This window comes from Mytilus californianus, unplaced genomic scaffold (genome assembly GCF_021869535.1).
Source record: "Mytilus californianus isolate M0D057914Y unplaced genomic scaffold, xbMytCali1.0.p SCAF_14, whole genome shotgun sequence".
NCBI lineage: Eukaryota > Metazoa > Mollusca > Bivalvia > Mytilida > Mytilidae > Mytilus > Mytilus californianus.
The window spans coordinates 34299704-34315289 of NW_026262626.1; the positions used below are offsets into that span (position 1 = coordinate 34299704).

At 32.8% G+C, this 15586-nt stretch overlaps 1 protein-coding gene across 1 annotated transcript in view; it reads right to left on the reverse strand.

Annotated features, from left to right (window-relative positions):
• Window positions 1-15586, reverse strand: part of LOC127724955 (recQ-mediated genome instability protein 1-like) — an 88689-nt gene that overhangs the window by 51124 nt on the left and 21979 nt on the right. Inside the window, exons 6-7 of the mRNA XM_052231956.1 lie at window positions 7269-7432; window positions 980-1017 (exon numbers count right to left, since the gene is read on the reverse strand). Coding sequence (XP_052087916.1) covers window positions 980-1017; window positions 7269-7432 — 202 coding nt within the window. The remainder of the gene's footprint in view (window positions 1-979; window positions 1018-7268; window positions 7433-15586) is intronic.

Here is a 15586-nt window from a genome sequence, read left to right on the forward strand (position 1 = left end):
ACAATTAAAAGTTTGTTTTTTTTTAACTCTGGATATTTTCTTTTAATCATGTAGAACTTTCTGATTATGCAAGCAATATTTGCCACTAGGCATTAAGCAAACATTCTAGGGGGAATACTTCTCTTAAAGGAGTCAACTGACCATTTTGGCCTTTAGACCTCCCTGTAGATAGTTTTTTGCTGATCATTTTTGCATTTCAAAGTTTTTTCTCTATCTATTTTAGCCAAAAACACAAAAAAAAATTAGTATAAAGTTGTCATTTAAGAGGCAATAACTCCAAGAGTTGACAGATCAAGTCTGCCATGTTGACTTAAACATAGACCTTTTCTTGTTGATAATTTTTGATATTTCAAGTTTTTCTCTATCTTTTATAGTGTTCAAGATGATAGCCAAAAATGCAAAGATTGATAAAAAGAAATCATCATTTAAGGGCATTTACTACACAAAGGAGTTGTCTGACAGTATTGGTCAAGATGGTTTTAAAGATACAAGATGATTATTTGCATTTTACCCCTATGTTCTAATTAGCCATGGCAACCATTTTGATTGGATGGTGTAAACAATTTTTGAACTAGATCTTCTATGGATGATTGTTGGTAATTCTTGTTGCAATTGGCGAAGTAGATTTCAAAGGTAAGATTATTAGCAAAAGTTAACAGACGAAACTAACAACAGATGCCAAGTAATGGAAATAGGTTTAACTATAAAGAAACTCTAAATAAAGTTTACTAAGCATTTAAAATTCTACATGAGAAATGTCAAATCTAAGAAATAATAAGTATAGTCAATGGACACATGGATGATTATGAACACCATGTCTTCAACACTTTGTATTTCTAGTTCATAAGTAGCTCTCACAAAAAATTCCTTGACAAGGTGATAAGCTGTCCTGTAATAAATTGATAAATCACTATTCTAGTTGGATAATTAGGCCTAAATGTTATATTTTTAATGAATAATAGCTGACTAATTCTTTTACCTCATCAATGCCAGACATTTCTTCTTGCTTTAATATTTCTGAAGAATATAAATTATTAACCTATTAAGAATTTTTGCTTCATGGTATTTGAATTCATATGAGTCAGTCATGACACAACTTTGGAATTAAATGACCAAAATAAATATGTCATTATGTCATTTGTCCCAAGCATGTAGAACTAGACAGTTAACAATTTAAATACCTTTTTTTGTAATAACAAGAGTGCACACGCTGAAATGTCTCGCCTTCTTTACTAATCATTGATATTATGTTGATAGTCCTAAATATAAAGCTTTATTACAACTGTCACATAAACTTAACATTAACCAAGTAAACTAAACATTGACCAATGAACCATGAAAATGAGGTCAAGGTCAGATGAACCATGCTAGGCAGGCATGTACAGCTAACAATTCTTCCATACAACAAATATAGTTGACCTATTGCTTATAGTTTAAGAAAAACAGACGAAAACACAAAAACTTAACACTGAGCAATGAACCTTGAAAATGAGGTCAAGGTCAAATAAAACCTGCGTGACTGACATATAGATCATAAAATATTTCCATACACCAAATATAGTTGAACTATTGCATATAGTATTAGAAAAAAAGACCAAAACTCAAAAACTTAACTTTGACCACTGAACCATGAAAATGAGGTCAAGGTAAGATGACACCTGCCAGCTAGACATGTACACCTTACAATCATTCCATACACCAAATATAGCTGACCTATTGCATGCAGTATTAGAAAAAAAGACCAAAACTCAAAAACTTAACTTTGACCACTGAACCATGAAAATGAGGTCAAGGTCAGATGACACCTGCCAGCTAGACATGTACACCTTACAATCATTCCATACACCAAATATAGTAGACCTATTGCATACAGTATAAGAAAAACAGACCAAAACACAAAAACTTAACTATAACCACTGAACCATGAAAATGAGGTCAAGGTCAGATGACACCTGCCAGTTGGACATGTACACCTTACAGTCCTTCCATACACCGAATATACTAGACCTATTGCTTATAGTATCTGAGATATGGACTTGACCACGAAAACTTAACCTTGTTCACTGATCCATGAAATGAGGTCGAGGTCAAGTGAAAACTGTCTGACGGGCATGAGGACCTTGCAAGGTACGCACATACCAAATATAGTTATCCTATTACTTATAATAAGAGAGAATTTAACATTACAAAAAATCTGAACTTTTTTTTCAAGTAGTCACTGAACCATGAAAATGAGGTCAAGGACATTGGACATGTGACTGACGGAAACTTCGTAACATGAGGCATCCATATACAAAGTATGAAGCATCCAGGTCTTCCATCTTCTAAAATATAAAGCTTTTAAGAAGTTAGCCGCCGCCGCCGCCGCCGCCGGATCGCTATCACTATGTCGAGCTTTCTGCGACAAAAGTCGCAGGCTCGACAAAAACTGGCATGTTTTAAGTATCCTGGGATACACTTGTTCCTCCTACAAAACTATTATTTGCTGCAGTGTTCATAGGATTTGTCACTTTTTCCAGGCTGTTGTTACCTGAGTGCTTGGTTTACCTGTGTTTTAAAAAACTGGCAGACATTGAGGAAGGAAAAGATAATCTAGCCCATGATTTTGAAGTTAACTATATTACTCTCATAGTCTCAGAAATTAACAAGCAAACTGTAATTCATCAATAATTTTCAAGAATTACTGGTATTGTTTTAATTTACTGTAAATTTGGAAAATTTTACAAAAAGGATATTTTTACTTACTAGTATTTCTCATTATGCAAAATGCAAATTTATTTAATATATGATGCGCAGCCCAGGTATCACATAAATCTTACATTACCAATGGTCTATGAAATGAGGTCAAGGTCAGTTAAACCCTGTCAGATCAACATGTACCCCAATACAATCATTCAATACAACAAACAGTTAGTTTTCTTGTTTGAATTGTTTTACATTGTCATTTCGGGGCCTTTTATAGCTGACTGTGCGGTATGGGCTTTGCTCATTGTTGAAGGTCGTACGGTGACCTATAGTTGTTAATTTCTGTGTCATTTGGTCTCTTGTAGAGAGTTGTCTCATTGGCAATCATACTGCATCTTCTTTTTTATATTGACCTTTTGCTTTTAGTATCTAGAAAAAAAGATTTAATATTCTCCAATGAACCATTAAAATGAGGTCAAGGGCAAACACATCCTGCTAGACAGACATCATATGGTGACCTATAGATGCTTACATCTACTTAATTCATTTGAACTCTTGTGGATAGTTGTCTCATTGGCAATCATACAACATCTCTTTATTTTTATATTATATACACCAAATACAGTGCTTAATGCTTATAGTATCTAAGAAACAGACCTAAAACACAAAAGCTAAATGTCAATTTCTTAAATTATTGCCCATAATAACTGAACAAAAATTGTGCGACAAAAAAACTATTGTATCATAGTCGCTGAACCATGAAAATGAGGTAAATTACAAACATGCCACACAGATATATTTAACATAAGACATCTGCTGACAAGATATTTAATATCAAGCCCATCAACTCTCTGAAATATAAATTGTTCAATGAAAAGTTTAAGCCATTGCTGTGGGACTGTCCTTCCTATGTCTGGCATTCTTCCACATTTATGACAGGTGAGACAAAAATCCATGTTATACATGAACATTCACTTGACAAAAAATTGTACATAAGGCTAAAGTATGTGACGTATATTACTGCTATGGAATGCTGATATTGGAAATACATTCATTTTAAGTCTTGTTCACTTATCATATTTCGTTGGAATCATAAGCGCTAGGAAGACTGATTTTCATTGCTGAATACAATCCAATAAAAAGAACATAAAACAAACAGACATGCATCTTTTAACATTTGTGAGTAAAAAAATTCTATTTTAAGATATAAATTTCTAGTTTTCATATGTCGACAGTGCAAAAAGTTTTAAATCTTTTAAATTTGTGTTTTGAATATTTTCTTTTTCTGTCAGTACAATAAACGTAAGTTTACTGACCTTATAATTCAAACAAATTTTTCTACACTAGGACTGTGTAAATACCATGTGTGGAAGGCTAGTTAAAATCAGGATAATTTACAGATCAGTGTTCTGTAAAACAATTCTTTGGATCTTTACCCGACTGTCTTTTAGAGGGGTCTCTAGGGCACACCATGCCAGATGTGAATGTCATTGAAATGGATTATAAGAGTTTAATACACAAAGTAAAAACACATATATGTAAGGTGATGGCAAATACTTAGATCACCATGGAATATTCAATTATATTTTGGGTAAGGTCCGTTGGAACTAAATCATGATATTGATTATGTATTTCACATACATGTAGGATGAATATGACAAAATATGTTTATATTAAAACTAAAGGAATAGTTATTAAAATCCAAATGAATTATTTTCATTTAATCAGAAACTAGGGAAACTAATAACCAAATGTGTAAAAATAAATAAATGTGGATAGTGTCCACATGTGGACACAGATGATGCCCCCGCTTGCATATCATATAGTTATAAAGGGACATAACTGAAGAACGGTAAAAGTGACGCTACCCAAATTTGAACTTGATCTGAGTTTTGTGGTAATAAGCATTGTGTGAAAGTCTCATAACATTTGGTTGAGGCTAACTTAAGTAGAGAACAGAAACTAAAAATTCAGCAATTTTTCTATTTGTAAACACACATAACTTCAGAATGGTTGTGTATAAGTTTTATAACATTTGGTTGAGACAAACAAAAGTTAGAGAACGGAAACGAAAATTCAGCAATTTTTATGTTTATAAAGGGACATAACTCAAGAATAGTAAAAGTGTCGCCACCAAATTTTGTACTTAATCTGTATTATGTAGTAATAAGCATTGTGTATAAGTTTCATAACATTTGGTTGAGGCAAACTAAAGTTAGAAAACGGAAACAAAAAATTTGTACTTGATCTTAGTTTTGTGGTAATGAATATTGTGTATAGGTTTCATAATGTTTGGTTGGGGCAAACTTAAGTTACAGAATGGAAACTAAAAATTTTGCAATCTTTCGATTTGTAAAGGGGCATAACTCAATAATGGTTAAAGTGACACTACCCAAATTCAACTTGATCTGTATTTTATCAGTGGAAGTCAAAATTAAACATTGCATTGTATAGAGCATTGATTGTAGTTTATACAACTATAATCATGGACAAAGGAAGATAACTCCAATTTTAAAAATTACTTGATATTTAGGAGAAAATAAAAATTTTGCAATTTTTCCATTTATAAAGTGGCATAACTCTAGAACAGTTAAAGTGACACCACCAAAATTCAAACTTGATCTGTGTTTTGTGGTAATAAGCATTGTGTATAAGTTTCATAACATTTGGTTGAGGCAAACTTAAGTTAGAGAACGAAAACTAAAAATTTTGCAATTTTTCCATTTATAAAGGGGCATAACTCCAGAACAGTTAAAGAGACGCCAGCATTGTGTATAAGTTTCATAACATTTGGTTGAGGCAAACTTAAGTAAGAGAACGGAAACTAAAAACTTTGCAATTTTTCCATTTATAAAGGAGCATAAATTAGAAAGGTTAAAGTGACGCCACTAAAATTCAAACTTGATCTGTGTTTTGTGGTAATAAGCATTGTGTATACGTTTCATAACATTTGGTTGAGGCAAACTCAAGTTAGAGAATGGAAACCAATTTTGGGACGTACGGATGGACGGACAAGGGTAAAACTTAATGCCCCCACCGCTATGGCGGGGGCATAAAATATATAAACTTTTATCATTTGTTGAATAAAAAATAAATGGGGAATGTGTCCATGGGACACAGATGATGCCCCGTTTGCATATAACTTTATAAAGAGACATAACTCAAGAAAGTAAAAGTGACACCACCCAAATTTGAACTTGATCTGAGTTTTATGGTAATAAGCATTGCCTATAAGTTTCATAACACTTGGTTGAGGCAACTTAAAGTTAAAGAATGGAAACTAATTTTGGGACTTAAGTACGTATGGACCGACGTACAGACGTACAAGGGTAACACTTAATGCCCCTCTGCTGTGACATTAAAATTCATTTGCTAATTTATCCAGCAGAATAGAATGTTAATAATATTGAATTGATGTTTATTTATACAAAAGGAACATAATATCAATATTTCATTATTTTGTGAATTTTCTCTTTAAAAATGATTTAAAGGCAATAACTTGAACAATTCAACTGATGGTTTCAGTAATATTGGCATTTTTATAGATTTTGTAATGCTTATAATTTTTTGGCAATTTACAGTATCTGTTTTTCTGTTCTTGTTTTGAGGATAAAAGGCAAAAATTTCAAAAATTGTCAAAAACAGTTAGGTCAATTTATCCTATTATTAAAGTCATTTGACAATATTAGTGGAATAAGATGTAGTCAATCTTGACATCCTGAGCAGTTTTGCAGAATTTCTCTTTCTTTTACAATTTTGATGATATTTACTTGCATTTACTCTTTTGTTCTATTTAAGCCATGGGGGCCATTTTCATAGATTGACCAAAATATAATTCACAAACTATAATTTTCACACAATTAAGATCAATCTTGCCAAGTTCTTCTTAACTGGACCAGACTCTTTTTTACAGGACATTAACACATATGATTTGGACAAAATTAAAATTTTACTGGTCATTTGGTCCAGTAATGCATATCACTTAACTGGACCGAACCAATTTTTACTGGACTTTGCCCAATGTCCGGCGACCTTGGTATAGTCTTTTAAAACTTTAATTCGGCTTATATGCCCTCTAGACAAAGGTTATAATTTTTCTGTGTTGTTCAACTATTGTAACATATAATTTTGGAATGAACATCAATTTGCCAATTTAAAATCGTTTAACACAAAACTAAAATATTACTTTTCTTTCTCTGTATCGAAATTCTAAACAATTTTTTGTAATTTTAAATGTTTTAGTATTTAGTGAATTTGGTATTGATGGAAGATCTTTGTTAGTTTCTGCTTCAAAACTGTTCTATGTTTCTATACATATTTTATTCATAACTTGACAAATTGTATAGACACTTATCTATTGTTGAAGAACGTGTGTTGATTTCTAGATGCATTTTAATTTTATGCATTGTTGAGTTGCTCTATCATTGATGATTACCCCAAATCTGCTTTAATTCTGGAGTTTTCATTTACTTTATTTACTGTCACATAATATGATAAATTGGCGTTTGATTTACACGGCATCAGCAAAAAAGGCTACATCTCATGGTGACAGTCACAAAATAATAACAGGTAATGATTTTTACCAGAATGGGTTTTCTTTTCGCTAATTGATACTGCACCCCTCATTCCATTTTTATTATTTCTAGTTATCTGAACCACAGGTTTAATATCAGACTTTGTATTAATTGTAGGTCCTCCTTCAAATTCCTGTCTGTACTGTTTATCAGCATTTGAAATATTGTTTTCTCTAAAATATATATTAAAAAAACACAACGTTACAAAATTTGTTTGTACTTGTGATTACTGATGGGGTAAAGATTGTTTTCATTTTCATGGTGAATGTAAAATTAATCATTGCATTGTATTATATATTTAGGCAATATTAAAATTCAGTCATAATGCTAAATATTGACCATAAGGCATTTAGTCAAATGATATAAAACACAAAAATGCAAAATCATGTTTAAGAGCTTTTTTCGCAATCAAGATCATGTCATCGGGACAAGGGGTCATAATCCTGTAGATCACACTCTAAATCCTGAAAAAATGGTGGAATCAAAATGGCAGTACAATATGGTCAACTACCCATGATGGCTAAAAATCCTACCAAGTATTAGAGCTTTTTGTAAAATCAACTCAGTTTTGTTTACAATGTGTCACTCCTGTACAAATTGTCAAATAAAACTGACGATACAGCACAGTCAAGAGAATATGATGACAAATGATCCTACCAAGTATGAAAGCTTTATGTCAGTCTTTTAATATAGATTTGTTTTGGAGGGACTAACAGAAGGACCAATACCATATTCAAGTAGACATTCTGGTTGGTGGGTGAAACTCAATGACTAAATTCAATTACCTGCTTCGCTGAGCGCAGCTGGATACGCCCGCAGAGGTCCAACCCCGAACAGTTGGAGCAAAAATGGACACAATATTCAAGCTTGATACAGGTCTGAATTTGGATTGTAATTAAATATTTGACATATTAAAGGTTTTTGAATAAATGTAGTCAAAGAACTTGAAATTGGTTATATGAATTGAATTTATATTCAATAAAAGATTTCTTGCTGTTGTGCAATACACTGTGCTGTTGCGCAATACTTAGTAAATCTGTTGTCAGACTATAAACAAACAATAACTTCTCAATGTTATATCAGAAATTTATAAACAAGAGTGCACACGCTGAAATGTCTCGCCTTCTTTACTAACCATTGATATTATGTTGATAGTCCTAAATGAAAGCTTTACTACAACTATTACATAAACATAACATGATCCAAGAAAATGAAGTCAAGGTCATATAAACCAAACGAGAAATACATGTACACCTTACAATCATTCAATACACTAAATATAGTTGACCTATTGCTTATAGTTTCTAAGAAACAGACTTAACCAAGAAAACTAAACATTGACCAATGAATAGTGAAAATGAGGTCAAGGTCAGATGAACCATGCCAGGCAGACATGAACAGCTTACAATCCTTCCATACACCAAATATAGCTGACCTATTGCTTATAGTTTAAGAAAAACAGACTGAAACACATAAACTTAACACTGAGCAATGAACTGTGAAAATGAGGTCAAGGTCAAATAAAACCTGCGAAACTGACATGTACATCATAGAATATTTCCATACACCAAATATAGAAGACTTATTGCATATAGTATAAGAAAAAAGACAAAAACTCAAAAACATAACTTTGACCACTGAACCATGAAAATGAGGTCAAAGTCAGATGACACCTGCCAGTTGGACATGTACACCTTACAATCATTCCATACACCAAATAAAGTAGACCTATTGCATAAAGTATAAGAAAAAACGGACCAAAACACAAAAACTTAACTATAACCACTGAACCATGAAAATGAGGTCAAGGTCAGATGACACCTGCCAGCTAGACATGTACACCTTACAATCATTCCATACACCAAATATAGTAGACCTTTTGCATACAGTATAAGAAAAACAGACCAAAACACAAAAACTTAACTATAACCACTGAACCATGAAAATGAGGTCAAGGTCAGATGACACCTGCCAGCTAGACATGTACACCTTACAATCATTCCATACACCAAATATAGTAGACCTATTGCATACAGTATAAGAAAAACAGACCAAAACACAAAAACTTAACTATAACCACTGAACCATGAAAATGAGGTCAAGGTCAGATGACACCTGCCAGTTGGACATGTACACCTTACAGTCCTTCCTTACACCGAATATACTAGACCTATTGCTTATAGTATCTGAGATATGGACTTGACCACCAAAACTTAACCTTGTTCACTGATCCATGAAATGAGGTCGAGGTCAAGTGAAAACTGTCTGACAGGCATGAGGACCTTGCAAGGTACGCACATACCAAATATAGTTATCCTATTACTTGTAATAAGAGAGAATTTAACAATACAAAAAATCTTAACTTTTTTTTCAGGTAGTCACTGAACCATGAAAATGAGGTCAAGGACATTGGACATGTGACTGACGGAAACTTCGTAACATGAAGAATCCATATACAAAGTATGAGGCATCCAGGTCTTCCACCTTCTAAAATATAAAGCTTTTAAGAAGTTAGCTAACGCCGCCACCGCCGCCGCCGGATCACTATCCCTATGTCGAGCTTTCTGCGACAAAGGTCGCAGGCTTGACAAAAACTAAAGGGAGGTTATCTTAATAGATATAAATCAGTCATCAAAGTTTAATGAAAACTGCTCTAAGCACTTTAAGGATATTGTCCAAAAACTTGAAAATCAACCCTTTTTTATGAATAAAATCTTATAACTCGGAAACGTAAAATCTTAAATTTATAAAAATCAAAAAGGAGCTTACAACAATAGATATAAACAATTTACCAAAGTTTCATAAAAAATGCTGAAAGCATTTTTGAGTTATTGTCTGAAAACTGGAAAATCCCCCTTTTTGTAATGAATAAAACCCCATAGATCAGAAACGTACAGTCTTAAATTAAAAAAAATCAAAAGGGAGCTCATGTTGATAGAAATAAACAATTCACCAAAGTTTCTTGCAAATTGGTGAAATTGTTTTTGAGTTATTGTCCAAAAACTGGAAAATCACCCCTATTTTAATGAATAAAACCCCATAACTTGTAAAATCTAAAATTTATAAAATTCTAAAGGGAGCTTACATCAATACTGAATAGATATAAACAATTCACCAAAGTTTCATAAAAAATGCTGAAAGCATTTTTGAGTTATTGTCCAAAAACTGGAAAATCCCCCTTTTTGTAATGAATAAAACCTCATAAATCGGAATCGTATGGTCTAAAATTTATAAAAATAAAAAGGGAGCTCATGTCGATAGAAATAAACAATTCACCAAAGTTTCTTACAAATTGGTGAAATTGTTTTTGAGTTATTGTCCACAAACTTGAAATTCCCCCCTTTTTTAAAGAATAAAACCCGGAAACTCGGAAACAGTAAATCCGAAATTTATAAAAAACTAAAGGGAGCTCATGTCAATAGATATAAACAATTCACCAAAGTTTCATGCATATTCGTTAAAGCGTTTTTGAGTTAATGTCCAACATGTTGATGACCGACGGACAGACGGTCAACGGTATACCATAATACGTCCCGTAAACGGACGTATAAAACGGAAACATCTTAGCACCTTCCCCCTGTTTGGATCAAAAGGGCTGCAACTTGTACAGAAAAATCATACAGGGTACCAGGATTTTCAATAAGTTTGAAGTGAACAGGCTGTTTACCAATTTGAAGCAGCTGATAGAAGATATGGGGGGGTTACAGGGGGCTTGCAGGTACAATTCCAATCAGCACCTATATGAAAATTCATATCGGCACCTGGTCAAATCGGCATCTAGTCAAATCGGCACCTAATATTATTTTTACCTTTTTTCTTTCCTTTTTATTTGAGGTATGGGGAAAATAATTTTTGGTCTTTTTTTTTATAAAAATTACTTTTGGCAAAACTTACAACTTCAGAAATTGATTAAATTTAAGATACATTTCGTACATCATTTAAAATTCAGCACTTGTAATAAAGCAGTTAGAGTACATATCAAAAATAATGAGTTGGTTTGTTGTTGGAAGTTTTCACATAATATTCTATTAATGTTTTGATTGGTTATCATTTAAAAAATTCGTAAGGGTTCGACAGAACCCAGTGTCTCGCCTACTTTTGCTGTTAGTCGCAGGCTCAACAAAAATTGGGAAAAAATTATTAAAAATTTTCCTCTAGATACTAAATTTTGATTGTAAGAAGCTTCTATCCAAGTTTGGTAAAAAATCAGGATGGTTTATGAATCTAATAAATGTTTTAAAATCTTTAACTGCAGACTGTATGTAATTTTAACTGGAAGAAAAACTAAGTCCATTTATAAGTAATATACAGAAAAACAGGAAATAAATTTTTACAAAATTTCCTACTAGATACTAGCTTTTGATCATAGACAAGCTTCTGTCCAAGTTTGGTAGAAATCCAGGACAGTTTAAGAAAGTTATTTAACCACAGAGTGAATATTTGTGGACGCCGCCGCCGCCGCCGCCGCAGGATCGCTATGTCTTGCTTTTGCGACAAAAGTCGCAGGCTCGACAAAAACTTATGAACTTATAATAACCCATTTGTTGTTTTAACCATCTTCAGGTAGTTTCTGATTTTTTATAATGAAAATAAATGGAGAATGTGTCTATGGGCCACAGATGCCACCGCTTGTAAATATGCATGAGTCAACTTCCACATACAGATACAGGATTCATGTAGTTAAGACCATTTTGTGATTATAAGCATTGTGTATAAGTTTCATAACATTTAGTTGAGGCAAACTAAAGTTAGAGAACTGAAACCAATTTTGGGGACGTACGGGACGGACAAGAGTAACGCTTAATGCTACGGCGGGGACATAAAAAACAATTAAATTTCACAAAGAAGCCATTACACAAGCTGTTGTTTAATCCACAGATAAGGATAAAAACAAATGTAATCATTGTAATTAAAATTGTTTTTTCTGCATTTCCTGTCTACTTGTATAATGACTGGCACCATGTTTACTAGCAATGTGCAGTTGTTATTAAATAGAAGTTCCTTATGACATTGTTTATAACAAAGTTTCCATTGGAACTTCTGTTATGCGTGACAATCATCGTTGACACATTGAGTGAAAATATTTAAAAAAGAAAATGGAAAAAACAGTCTTCAATAGTTGACTTGCAAAACATAATGTTAATGGGTGCCAAAATAACTAACTCAGGTGCCGTATTAACCAGGTCCCAATTTGACTAGGTGCCAAATGGACAAACTGGATACAGACTTGACTAGGTGCCGATTTGAACATGTGTTGAAGTGACTAGAAGTCCGGCTTGCCCTCCAAAATTTTTTTTTCATTGAAAATGGTGCACTCTGAGGCATTTTCAGACTGTTGACAAGTACATAAAAAATGAAGTTTCATAGGAATAATATCTTTTATTTAGCTTTTTTTTTAGTAAGGTTAATCTTATTAGTAAATTGTGATATTGCTAATCGAATAAAAATATTTTGTGTGATTTTTTTTTTATATTGAAATTTTAAGAGTAGGTTAGACTACAAAACTATAACAGAAACTGGAAAACAGGATAAACAATACATGAACATCAACCTTTTGTTACACTGACATATTGTATGACTTGTTGAGGTCAAAATAAACTAGAGGCTCTCAAGAGCCTGTGTCGCTCACCTGTATTTACTGATGCTTTGGAAATCATGTAAAATAAGGTTAAAATCATAATTAATAGTATTAGATATTAGATATTATAATGATATCCAAGATAATAACAAAAAACTGCAAAATTTTTGTAAAATTACTAACTCAGGGGCAGCAACCCAACAACGGGTTGTCAGATTCGTCTGAAAATTTCAGGGCAGATAAATCTAAATCTGATGAACATTTTTGCTACCTTTCAGATTTGCTCTAAATGCTTTAGTTTCAGAGATATAAACCAAAAACTGCATTTTACCCCTATGTTCTATTTTTAACCAAGTCGGTCATGATGGTTGGAAGGCGGGGTCATCGGACAAATTTTTTAAACTAGATACCCTAATAATGATTATGGCCAAGTATGGTTAAATTTGTCTCAGTAGTTTCAAAGAAGAAGATTTTTGTAAAAGATTACAAAAATTTACAAAAAATTGTTAAAAATTGACTATTAAGGGCAATAACTCCTAAAGGGGACGACTGACAATTTTGGTCATGACAACTTATTTGTAGATCTTACTTTGCTGAACATTATTGCTGTTTACAGTTTATCTCTATCTATAATAATATTCAAGATGATAACCAAAATCTGCAAAATTTCCTTAAAATAACCGATTCAGGGGCAGCAACCCAACAACGGGTTGTCAGATTTGTCTGAAAATTTCAGGGAAGATAGATCTTGACCTGATAATCATTTTTACCCTATTTCAGATTTCCTCTAAATGCTTTGGTTTCAGAGATATAAGCCAAAATCTACATTTTACCCCTATGTTCTATTTTTAGGCATGGCAGCCATCTTGGTTGGTTGGTGGGGTCATCGGACACATTTTTTAAACTAGATACCCTAATGATGATTGTGGCCAAGTATGGTTAAATTTGTCTCAGTAGTTTCAAAGAAGAAGATTTTTGTAAAAGATTACAAAAATTTACAAAAAATTGTTAAAAATTGACTATTAAGGGCAATAACTCCTAAAGGGGACGACTGACAATTTTGGTCATGACAACTTATTTGTAGATCTTACTTTGCTGAACATTATTGCTGTTTACAGTTTATCTCTATCTATAATAATATTCAAGATGATAACCAAAATCTGCAAAATTTCCTTAAAATAACCGATTCAGGGGCAGCAACCCAACAACAGGTTGTCAGATTTGTCTGAAAATTTCAGGGAAGATAGATCTTGACCTGATAATCATTTTTACCCTATTTCAGATTTACTCTAAATGCTTTGGTTTCAGAGATATAAGCCAAAATCTACATTTTACCCCTATGTTCTATTTTTAGGCATGGCAGCCATCTTGGTTGGTTGGTGGGGTCATCGGACACATTTTTTAAACTAGATACCCTAATGATGATTGTGGCCAAGTATGGTTAAATTTGGCCCAGTGGTTTCAGAGGAGAAGATTTTTGTAAAAAGCTAACGACGACGACGACGGACGATGGACGACGGACGCCAAGTGATGAGAAAAGCTCACTTGGCCCTTTGGGCCAGGTGAGCTAAAAATTATATATTCTTGACAACCATATCAGCGTTGAATGGATCCGAAAATTATTATGATCATTATTAAAGATTTGGCAGTCACAACAACTATTGATATTCATGTGTCAATTGCATCATGTGCATATGTTTTCACCTGCTTCTTTTTTTCTTTTTGGGGGTGTAAAGAAATCAAGCAATGTCGATTTTCTTTTTGCTTGTTTACTTGTCATCTTGGATCAAAGGTACCACGATTTCCAGAGAACTCCCAAGAACTGATGATTGACCCGAGAACCGATAGACTTGACCCTAGACCTTGATTTAATATAGTGTTATACTGCTTTTACAGATATTAAAGTATATAATTTTATGATAATAGTCGTTTTTACTCATTAAAAGTACAATTTAACTTCAGGAAATCTATTTCAATGTCTTGCATGAAAATTCCTTCTTGAAAACATGATGGACAACATTATTCAAATGGTAGACAACTCTTTATAAATAAAAATGAGGAATGTGTCCATGGGACACAGACGATGCCCCCGCTAGCATATCATATAAAGTTATAAAGGGACATAACTTAAGAACGGTAAAAGTGACACTACCCAAATTTGTGCTTGATCTGAGTTTTGTGGTAATAAGTATTATGTTTAAGTTTCATAAAATTTGGTTGAGGCAAACTTAAGCTAGAGAACGGAAATGATAAATTCAGCAATTTTTCCATTTGTTAAGGGGCATAACTCTAGAACAATAAAAGTGACACCCCAAAAATTCAAATTTAATCTGTATTTTGTGGTAATAAGCATTGTGTATAAGTTTCATAACATTTGGTTGAGGCTAACTAAAGTTAGGGAATGGAAACGAAAAATTCAGCAATTTTTCATTTGGAAAGGGGCATAACTCTAGAACGGTTAAAGTGAAGCTACCAAAATTCAAACTTGATCTGTGTTTTGTGGTAATAAGCATTGTGTATAAGTTACATAACATTAAGTTGAGGCAAATTAAAGTTAGAGAACAGAAACCAATTTTGTGACGTACATACGTAGGTACAGACGGACAAGGGTAAAACTTAATGCCACCCTAAGTTCATTTATCACTTAAGGACAATTAAGGACATGACATAAATTATATTGGGAACATTAGATCAAAATTTTTATCAGGAATGTAAGTTGAGGTAAGTATGGTTAAAAATTTGAATAGTT